At 33.8% G+C, this 11,150-nt stretch overlaps 1 protein-coding gene across 1 annotated transcript; it reads left to right on the top strand.

Moving 5' to 3' along the window:
• The first annotated feature begins 3,301 nt into the window (after window positions 1-3,301).
• On the top strand, window positions 3,302-10,759 carry LOC133193025 (uncharacterized). Its single transcript, XM_061329026.1, has 7 exons — window positions 3,302-3,335; window positions 4,161-4,355; window positions 5,903-6,135; window positions 6,506-6,677; window positions 8,033-8,314; window positions 8,480-9,733; window positions 10,077-10,759. The coding sequence occupies exons 1-7, from the start codon at window positions 3,302-3,304 to the stop codon at window positions 10,757-10,759; spliced, it is 2,853 nt and encodes a 950-aa protein (XP_061185010.1).
• The last annotated feature ends 391 nt before the right edge of the window (window positions 10,760-11,150 follow it).

The following is an 11,150-nucleotide window of genomic DNA, read 5'->3' on the forward strand; positions in this document are numbered from 1 at the left end:
GTTATGATCTGTCTATCTCTGTTAATAAAAAAAAAAAAATACTTGTGATTTTTTAAAAAAGAAAATACAGTCAAACCTCGTTATCTCAAACTCGATGGGACCGAGAAAATACTGAGACATCCGAGGATTTTAGACATCGAGGGTAAATAAAGTACTTAAATAATAAATGGTTAGGACTTCCAAATTACTTCGACATTTTCATGGTATTCGATAATTCGGTGTTCGAGGTATCGAGGTTCAACTGTATTACATAGAGGGAGAGGAAGGAAGTGCTGGATATGGATTGAATGTTTCAAATTTATATTCCAAGTAATGGTTGTTCGTTACAAGTTGAATATTTTTCAAAGTAAAATCGAGTACCGGTAATAAGCCTAAGTAATTGTCAATTTCTTCAATTGACAAAACAAATTTCCATATAACACATACTTACACGTGTTGCGTCTGTAAACATAAGACAAGTGATGCTGACATATTTGATTCAGGACTGTTCTTTATTGAGTCATATACTGGTTAGAACAGTATCAAATGCTTCATCAATAAGTGAGTTTATTGATATTTCCTTATTGTGTAAAATACATTGTAATACTGGTATGTATACATGTAGTTTTGCTAGCTAATGATCTAAACCATTTAGTAGTCCATCAAATGGTCTACCGGTGGATTATAGTATATACTTCCGTTTGCCTGGTTGTCCTTTTCTTGAAATACTTTTTGGTAAAATTTGGGTTGAATATTTAAAGGCTGCTTTTAGATTTTTTACTCCAATATTTATAAAAGGTGAGCAGCAGATCATTTTGAGTGTCATGGGATTATATATTTTTGGTGAAAATTATGGTCTTTCATAGCGCAATTACCTTATATTAGGAAATGTTGTGTATGTCTGGTTTACTTTTAACGCAATCTATATAACCTTCTCTTCAATTTAATAATTTTAAACAATTTTATTTGCGTTTGAAAATAGAAGACTGTTTATGCAAAAGCTTAATTATTCTTTTATTGATATTTTGCTTTTTTTTAAGTACAGATCTGAAAACGAAACGAGCACATTCAGACACAGAAGATTCTGATTCAGTGACGTCAGAGGATTCTACATCTGAAGGGCTTCTCAGAAGATTTGATCACGTACCAACCAAGTTCATTTCCCAGTGAGCTTTTTAACATTGTTGTTTATTACTTTTATTTACATTTTAGACGAATATTCTGAATAGAACTGCATTTATTACACGAACGACCCGCCGTATTGCTATGTTGTGACGCGCAATGACCTAGAAGCTGTTTGGTCTAGAGAGTTCGCCTCGCTCCAACATTTGAATATTTACATTAAATTGATGACATGTTCAGCAGTCCAGTTCAGGAAATATCTGTTTATTAGGCCTATGAAAAAAACAATGATCGTTACTGAGAATAATCTTACTATTATTGTATGAGTTCTTTTATATAAAGTCAAAAGCGGTGGTATCGTCTTCAGTTTACATACCTTCAAAGGAATTTCGGGTTAAAAAGGTAAGCGTGATTTTAGGCTAATTAAAAGCATTCTTCACACCGAAGAGAGATCTGATGATCATTTATTGAACAAAAGAAATGTTTCAATAATTTTATCTTTTTCATCGCTTTAACGGCTTAGAAGTTTCGAAACTAGTGTCACCGTAACCAGCTGGTAACAGAAATTTTATATGTAGACCTGAAGATATCGTCTCGCTGTGTGATTCGGTCACGCCATGACCTCTGACCCCCTAATAAGTTCATACAGAATTGAACATATTTTCTCTTCAATAGGTTCATCAAAGAAAAATATTTGCAAATGTAAATAAATAATTATATTCATTTTTAGTAACATACATTACTTGTTAAGCACACCAGCTTTAGCATTTTGTATTAAACAACTGAACGTATAGCAAGCAAAATACATGAGATACGCACTTGTAAAAGGCTCATGGGCAAAAATGCTCAGGTGAGTCACGTGTCGCTACCTGATAAATAAATATGGACTTATCGCATGTTTCTAAATTATTTGAAATTAAAAGCGTAAAACGATCCTTATGCCCACAGTTTATAAATTTAGTGTTTTTGCTGCAGATAAACTGCGGTAATTAACCAATTATTTACTCAAATGAAAATCACTGAATTAAAAGATAGTGATCACGTGACCCTGTGACGTCAAAGGCGACAATGGCTGATCAGCTCTATAGTTAATCTTACTAAAATATACGCGATACAACATGAATATTCTGCACTGTGGACGACCATTTCACTGATTTTATCGATACGAAATTGAATATCCAACCTTATACATGTATTTTAGAATTGTCATCAAGAAAAAATCTGAAAAAATATGTTAACATTGTAAAAATAGCAGCGACGAAGGAGACGCGGCGAAGACGAAGAAACTCGCCATCACAATACAATTTGATTTGTTATCTTATCACATGTATTAACTTAATTGATTTACAAATTTAATATTGTATAACTTTGTTATTCTTCGTTTTTAGCATAACATTAATTTAATTAATTATGTTTTGTAAAGGATGACAGTCTTGAAAAATAATTTTCCGATCACGAATCATTGTCGTAATCGGAGCTGTACAGATTCTGAATGTTTCGAATAAAAAAACGAAAATATCTCAAAAGCCTTATACCTTAGAACTAGTTAATGTTTCTTTAGTAATTAAAAAGCACTCTAGGAATTAATTGTTTCAGCATTTTTCGTAATTAAGCTGCATTTGTCGTTGATAACTCCGTAAATAGTTTACATATTCTCATCTCTCTATCACTGAATTGTCGCCTATGACGTCAGATCTAGAGCAGTATTTCGCCGAAATCCGACTGAAATATGCATACTGCCGTATTTGAATTTCAACTCTCAATATCTCTTAAAAATTGCTTTCAATAACGTTTATTGTATTCAGTATTTTAATAAACAAGGTTGTAGATAATATTTTTCATAAAATTACGATTTTTGAAAGATCATGCAATAAGTCTTTTAACCTTTTCTTGTAGCTATTAACTTCAATTCCTTCATTGATTTCAACAAGTTTATATGAGAATCGGCGTTAGATTTATGAACTGTAGCATTGTTGTTCTTGCAGAAGCTTAATAAATTATTTCTGTGTAAATCTTGGAACCTTTACTGTGGTACATCCTTGCCAAGATTTGATCAAAGAATGATGCAGGAATCTGGGCACACTTGCAAAGTGAAAATTCCATTTCCATCACATATAATCACAGCATTCTAATGATTGTCGGATTTCTGTGATAAAACAAAGGGAAATATTTTCCCAATATTGTGTTTTGATTTGCTAAGATGGGCGTTGAAATATGGCTAGATGAGTCATGTGGTACAAAATGTCACGTTTTCAAACATATTTTCTGTAAATTTGCTATATCTCTGCATGGCCATCTCTCCACGATTTCAATTCTTTTTGTAAGTACATGTAATTTAACGCGACAAAGCGAGCATCAAGAGAAGACCAAGAGAGCATATACATGTAAAATGATAAAATTATATTTTGTAAATCTGCTGCTTCACTATTGTTTTAAAACTCTTTTTAATTAAGTTGCAGTGATAGCACAATGGTATGTTATCTGTTTTTGATGGTGAGAAATCGATAATTTGAGTTCGATCCTCGCACTAGCATTTTTAAACAGACAACGCAGTCGTATTTATCTATTAAAACCTAAAATAAAGTTAAATTTTGATTGTGTTGCACTGAGAAAGAAAGCATTTTCCCACATCCATTGCAATTTAAAACATTTTCAACTATACCGTATCTTATTTCTTATATGTACACGTAGGTATTTACTAATTACATGTATATGAAGTGATACTAATATGATATCATAAGCAGACTGTAATATTACATTTTTGACAAGGTATATCTATTCACCTTCCCCCCTTCCCGGGTAAATGTATGCTTATTTTTTTGTCTATAAGAACATCAAATGACCTTGACAAAATATCCGTGGGTAAGGTAGGTTGTACAGCTGCTGTATGGTACGTTGCGGATGACCTTAAGTGTACAACTCTTAACTGTCCATAGGGTTTGCGACTCAATATTCTCTATAAAAATATCATATAATCTAATTCCTTTAAATTCGTAAAATTTGAAAGTGTTGTTGTTATAAACTGTTTTCTAAATACTAGTATTTTGTGTTGCTTTTAGATGGAGGACTCGTGGCGTCAAAAGAACTTGATAATTATTTCCGATACTATTTGCTTCTACAACTTGCGATTGACGCCGTTCGAATCTGGTTTGATTCTGTCATTCCACCACAGAAATTACAGAAACACTTACGAAGATACAAGAAAAAATCTCTAAGGAATTGTAGCGATGAACAAAAGGACATCTTATTTCGAGGTTTGATTTGAAAATGCATTACTTTTTGAGGTTCATACTCGTTAGAGAATGAAAATAGAATTGTTGAATGGAAAAAAAAAAACTATTAAAGGCATAGATATTGGTTTGTGATAAATAAGATTTCTTTTTGTCCAGTCACGTTTACAAATTAAAAACAAGATGTGTTTGTTAAACACTGATGTCCCCGTATGGCAGCTCAAGGCCGAGGTTAAAAGTTTTTCAAATGTAGGTCAAACTCCAAAGTCAAGGTCAAGAGTTAAAAACTGCTGATACCCTAAGAAAGGGCTTGTCACAATTTGCAAGAAATACACATGTGAAATATAATAGCCCTTGTACCAACCATTCAGAAAATATGGCCAATGTTAATTTTTTTCAAAAAGTAGGTTATACTCCAAGGTCAGTGTCATGAGGACCAAGAAATAATGGCAAAAATGGAAAGGTCTTGTCACAAGGAATGCATAAGTGAAATATGAAAGCCCTAGCCCCAACCGTTCAAAAGTTATAGGCAAGGTTATAGTTTTTTTTCAAATGTAGGTTAAACTCCAAGGTCATGATGTCAAAAATGTACATGTACCCAAAGAAAGGTTTTGTCACAAGGAATACACATGTGAAATATGAAAGGCATAGCACCAACCATTCAAAAGTTATGGGCAAGGTTAAAGTTTTTGCGGACTAACAGATTAACAAACAGACAGACGGATTTACAGACCAAAAACTATATGCCTCCGAACCTTCGATTACGAGGACATAAAAAAGCCGAAGGGTTCGTTCAAGTGAGCCTTTCTGATAGAAGTGACCTGTCCAGATTTCTGTCAGGTATAACATTATCCACTTTCTTCAACTGAACATGCATGCTCCCTTTAAAGGAGAGATAATGTATAAGGTAGGGTCAAATAAAATTTATTTTTTCTTCAGGAACAACGTCCAAGAATGACAAATTTACAGAAAAGCTTCTTTTTAAAATGCAAATTTAGTTTTGATCAAGTCATGGTCCTAGCATGTGGTTCGGATGGGAATCTAATTTTACAAGAACAAAACTATCATATATAATAATCATGATAAAGCACGAATATTTTGTAGACAAGTACTGCGGTTTTAATCTTTTGGTACCATTAAGTTAAGGCCACGTAGTGGGTAGTCATTTATTTTTATTTGATTTCTGAAAGTTAAGGTCTGACGACACGCTCCTCGAATATCTTTTTTGTGTAATATCTTTGTAATACATGTATATTATTATAACTGTCGTGTGATTTCTAAACAGAATTTAAAATGTCTCCAAAACTGAATTGAGATAGTAACAATTTTATTGATTTACAATAGAATAATGTCGGATACATGTACCATCCTCTGTAATCTTGTACAAATGCCTAATAATGTACCCCAATTTGTCAAAGTGCTTCCTAGTTATTATAGTTTCAAACCAGATTTAAGGTGCTGTATTTCAATTATATCTGCAAAAAATTTTTATTAGCAAATAAAATTTATCGGCATATTACATGTATAGTACAAGCCATTATATCATTAAGGTAATGAACCTGTAACAACAGCAAGGTTTGACATCACGCTTATCTACAAGATAATACGGACTACGACAAATTTGAAGAAACCAGGAAAGGGATGGGGACAAATACCCGATACTTCAAACACAGAGCCAGTTGATGACCTGGAACGAGTCCGGATACATCGTAACACACACTTCCACGGTCCGCCGTCAATCAAGGAAGAGGTGTTCCAGGGGAGATGGGCAGAAATGTCAGAGATAAGCCAGATATCTTTACATGTATGCTCGCCATGATTTGATCAGGACCTTCAGCGTTTTCAATGTCTTTCTGCAACATCTGGTCATTTTTTGCTAGCTTTTTTAGACTTCATATTTCTTTTGATTCCCCTCACATTTATAAGGACTTTTCATGACATGTAAATGAATGTTATTCAAATAATGAACTTTTTCACACATCAACATACGCCGAAGACAACGACACACAAACACACATACAAAACAAGATTTCCTATTTCTTCGATCGTTGAATTATCTGAAACATTTAATATTATACATCTATCTATTACGCTATTAATAATACCTTTTATACTTTTATGTACTTTTATGAAATACTGCAAATAAAAAGAACATCACTTTAATGTAATTGTAGGTAATAAAAAGACTTGGGAAAGATCGCTTGAACGGAAAAGTGGATGCATTGAAAACAAAGATATTAGACCACGCAATACGCGCAGATTTATCACTTCAAATTCCTGCTTTGCAGCAACAAGTTCAAGATCTTCAAAAAGGATTAGAGTATCACGTTGGAAAATACTTGCAATGTATGTTCTATGTTTATACATGCAAGTTTCATTACATTGCGTGGCGCAGTGGTTATATAGCGTTTTATTCTACATATGTACATGTAGGGTCGTCGAGTCCTTACTTCGCGGGTTCGAAGATCCCTCACTGCTAAATTTGGCTGTCAGCCCTCCACCGGCAATTGGTGGCGTTCCAACATGATAAAAAAAAATCTCGAAGGGGCGTAAAACAAACAAACAAACAAACAAACATTGTGAATGCAATCTAACAGTGAAAGCTGAAGAAGGGTCTTCACATTTTTTATCCTACATTTAAAGAAAAGAACTATATATGGTAATGACCAATATTTGCCCTCAAAATCAAACTTTGATGGAGTAATATATAATTATGTTCTAAAACAGGGGGATATCTGCAGACTTCAAAGCATTGTCATGAATATTTTCATCAGCCATGACGCCATATGTTAGATACGACGTTCGGAAAATGACGTAATTCAAAATTTCCATGATTTATACAGAAAAAGGTGTATATTACGTCGATGTTTAGAGTAAAAGTCACCAAGCACAGGTCTGCTCCGACTCAATTTGATATTATGTGTAGAATGATAATATCAATGAAATATATAAATATTGTTCTGGAGCAGGTCTGTGCTCTATAAATTTTATAGTAAAAATTGAACAAATTTTGTCCATTTTTCCTCCTTTTGAAAAATAACGCAAAATCCAAATTGTTTGTTACGTCATAGAAACAAAAATTGCCAATAATCTACTGCAAAACAATAATATTTTTGTCAATTTAGATTTTTCATTCAATGTTTATAATTCAGCACATTTCAAGAATTTTTCAAAATTTGACTTTAATATGCAAATACCGCATTTAGCTCCTTGGTCGAGATGACTTTTAGGACAGTCATCTCTAGAAAAAGCAAGTCTCTGTACTCTGTCGAGTGTTATCCGTAAACCTCTCAACATCTTCTGCAGAACCACTGAACAAAATTCAACAAAATTTACCACAAAACATTTTTGCATGAAGGGTTTTCGTATATGTTACTCATATATATATATATATATATATATATATATATATATATATATATATTCAAATATAAGGAAAACAAGTTCTAGTGATTATTAAAAAATGAGGAAAAAAGTGTTTTGTGTTTCAATATACATGTATATAATTTTTGAATAAACATGGAATAATATTCTTAAATAACAATGCAATGATGGAACCTGCAGTAAAATGAATAACGTACACGTACATGTATACATACCAATATTTAAGACAACAGTTAAGAGCTGTTTGTTGAGAGGCCTGTATATTGCATATTTTTCTTAAATGAGTAGCATCTTTAAATTAACTATTTGTTTTACAGTGCAACATGGCAAAATTATACAGAAATGGAAAGAGGAGGACGAAGTCTTCTTTCGGACAGAAATATACAACTCAGTTAGTAATAAAATCAGGTCCCTGGGTTACTTGACAGTGACTGGGAGTAGTGGTACAGGAAAATCGTCTCTCATTCGTCATTTTGCTTTGAAACTTGCTGAGGAAGGATTTAATATTATTCCAGTGTCAAGACTTGACGAGATGATTCTGCTTGGAAATCTAAGCAGCAGGCAAGTGTTTGTAGTTGATGATGTATTAGGTGTACATGGTATGGATAAAAGTCTATTTAGCAATCATAAGGCGATATCAGAGCGAATATTTGGTTTTATAGTTTCAGGTTCAAAATTGTTGATGAGTCTTCGATCTGTTGTATTCAACGAATCTAAATTACTTAATAGTTTTGTTACATGTGAAAAACATGTTGTTGATTTAGGAAGTAAAGAGAATCATTTGAACGATAAAGACAAAAAAGGAATGCTACGGCTTCACTGTGAATATAGAGAAGTAGAACCAAAATTCTTTAAACATTTTGAGCTGAAATCCACCATGCCTATGTTTCCACTGTTGTGTAATATGTTTTCATCCAATGATAAATATCAGATCCTGGGTGAGCAGTTTTTTAGTCAGCCCTATGAGTATTTGTTTTCTGAGATGGATAGCATGCGTCAGCTAAAGAAAATACATTATGCAGCACTGGTGTACTGTGTCGTGAAAGATAACTGTATCAATCCAAAATGCATTGACAGAAAATGCCTCAAAGATGTATACGACTGCTGCAGAGCGAACAGGTCCACATCAAATTGGGAACTAATAGACACACTAAGTGTACTGGAAGGTTCTTATCTGATGTTGAATTCAAATGGTAGCTTTTTGTTTGCTCATGACAAATTGTTTGAAATTGTTGCCATTCACTTTGGTAGATGTTTTCCCGATCGTCTTCTTCAACACACATCATCCACCTTTATCTATAGTTATATAACATTGTCAGATACTAAACCAGAAAGATCAGGGACTAACATTTACATTTCTGAAGATCAATTTGCTATTTTGGCCGATCGAGTCATAAGTGACATAAAACGTTTTAACTTGTATGAAGTATTTCAATATGATATATTGAAGCATCCAAAGTTTCTTGAAGTGTTTTGTGATACCTTGAAAAGTTTTAGTTTTGAAGAATTAAAAAATCTGCTGCTTAGAGGACAGAGAAGTGAATCCTCAGAGGAGAAAAACAGGGTATATGTGGAAGATTTAATGGAAAAAGGAGCAGAGTTGCTGCAAAATACAACAGATGTTTCTTTTCAGTTGAAGCTTTTGCATTTAAAGCATGTCTATAGCGCACAACATTGGATAATAGCATATGGCCATGACGTTTTACTCTCCAGTGTCGAAGAGATGATCGATATAAAACTAACTGAAAATAAGAGCTCTCCTTGCATGAATTGTAAAAGAAAAGTATCAGAACTGATTTATGGTAACAATTTGGATTCACAATTTCTCTGTTTAGTACTGGCTTGTTTTAGTGGTAGTTTGAAAATGGTCGAAATTATTACACGGTCTGTGATGAAGGAGTGTTTGAATTATTACCCTGCTGGAAAGTTGTCACCATTATGTGCAGCCTCATTGTGTGGTTATAATGACATTGTTATTGCTTTGTTAGAAAAAGGAGTAGAAGTCAATCGATGTGGAGGTATAATGAATAATTCAGCATTGGTACTCACTCCTATGTTTTGTGCATCTTACAAGGGTCATCTTGATACTGTGAAATGCCTTCTTAAGAGTGGCGCTAATGCTAATCTTTGTTACAAGGACACAATGTCTCCTCTAGGAGCAGCAGCATCTAGGAATCATATTGATGTTGTGAAATTTTTGATTAGAAATGGTGCTGAAGTCAATTTTTTGTAATAAAGACAGAGAGACTCCACTGGCTGCAGCATCACTTTAGGGTCATCTGGAAACTGTAAGATACCTGATTCAGAATGGCGCAGACGTCAATATCTGTAATAAGTTTGGAGCTACTCCACTGTATATAGCATCACATGGTGGTCATTTGGAGACAGTGGAATTTCTAATTACAAGTGGTGCCGATGTCAATGTCTGTACCAAGCACGGGGCATCTCCACTATTTATAGCTTCGCGATATGGTCATCTGGAAACTGTAAAGTATCTGATTAAGAGTAGTGCTGACCTTAACCTCTGTGACAAGTACAGATTATCTCCTATAAGTTATACGTCATATAGCGGTCAGATAGAGACCGTTAAGTCTCTTATTAAAAGTGGAGCAGAGTCTAGTCTTTGTGATGAGGCCACAATATCTGCACTGGGAACAGCATCGTATAATGGTCATCTGGATATCGTGAAGTATCTAATGAAGAGTGGTGCTGAAGCCAATATTGGTCTAAATTGTATATCTGCTGCTTGCTATCAAGGTCATTTGGATGTTATAGAATATCTGATTGACAAGGTAGATGTTAACAAGTTAGGGGAAAGAGATCTTTCTTCTCTTCATATTTCTTTCTTGAATGGTCACCTTAATGTTGTAAAATATCTGATAAAACATGGTGCAGATGTTAACTTCTTAGACCAAAAAGGTCACACAAAGATTGTTGAGAATCTGGTTGAACATGGTGCTAATGTAAATGAGGGTCTTCAAATTGCCAAACAGAATGGTCACGAGGAAATTGTAGATTATCTGATTCAGAAAGGAGCAAGATAGGAATACAAGAAAGCACTTTACTTAAGACATTTTCCCGTATATGCGCTCATGTATAAAGAAAAATATCTTTAAAACATAAAGTAAAATAAGAACATGTTTGCTTATTATGAAGTTTGCCCCAATTTAAAACTATGAAATTGATTAATCTTCTTCAATATCATCTTCAGAATATCGTAGTGCATGAGAAAAACCCATTCCCAGGCAACCCCACATGGTACAATAAATATATATTATTATAACAGTAACTTGATCCGAAGAGCCGTATCACGTCTCGTTGACAGGCGCGGATCATCAGATCGAACTCGACGCTTCGCGTCTCGTTTGATCTGATGATCCGCGCCTGTCAACTCTCTGAAACTGATGACGTAGTACACAGATAAATGATGTTTTT

Source organism: Saccostrea echinata, unplaced genomic scaffold (assembly GCF_033153115.1).
Source record: "Saccostrea echinata isolate AGI-Se365-2 ecotype Australia unplaced genomic scaffold, CSIRO_AGI_Sech_v1 ptg000025l, whole genome shotgun sequence".
Classification (NCBI taxonomy): domain Eukaryota; kingdom Metazoa; phylum Mollusca; class Bivalvia; order Ostreida; family Ostreidae; genus Saccostrea; species Saccostrea echinata.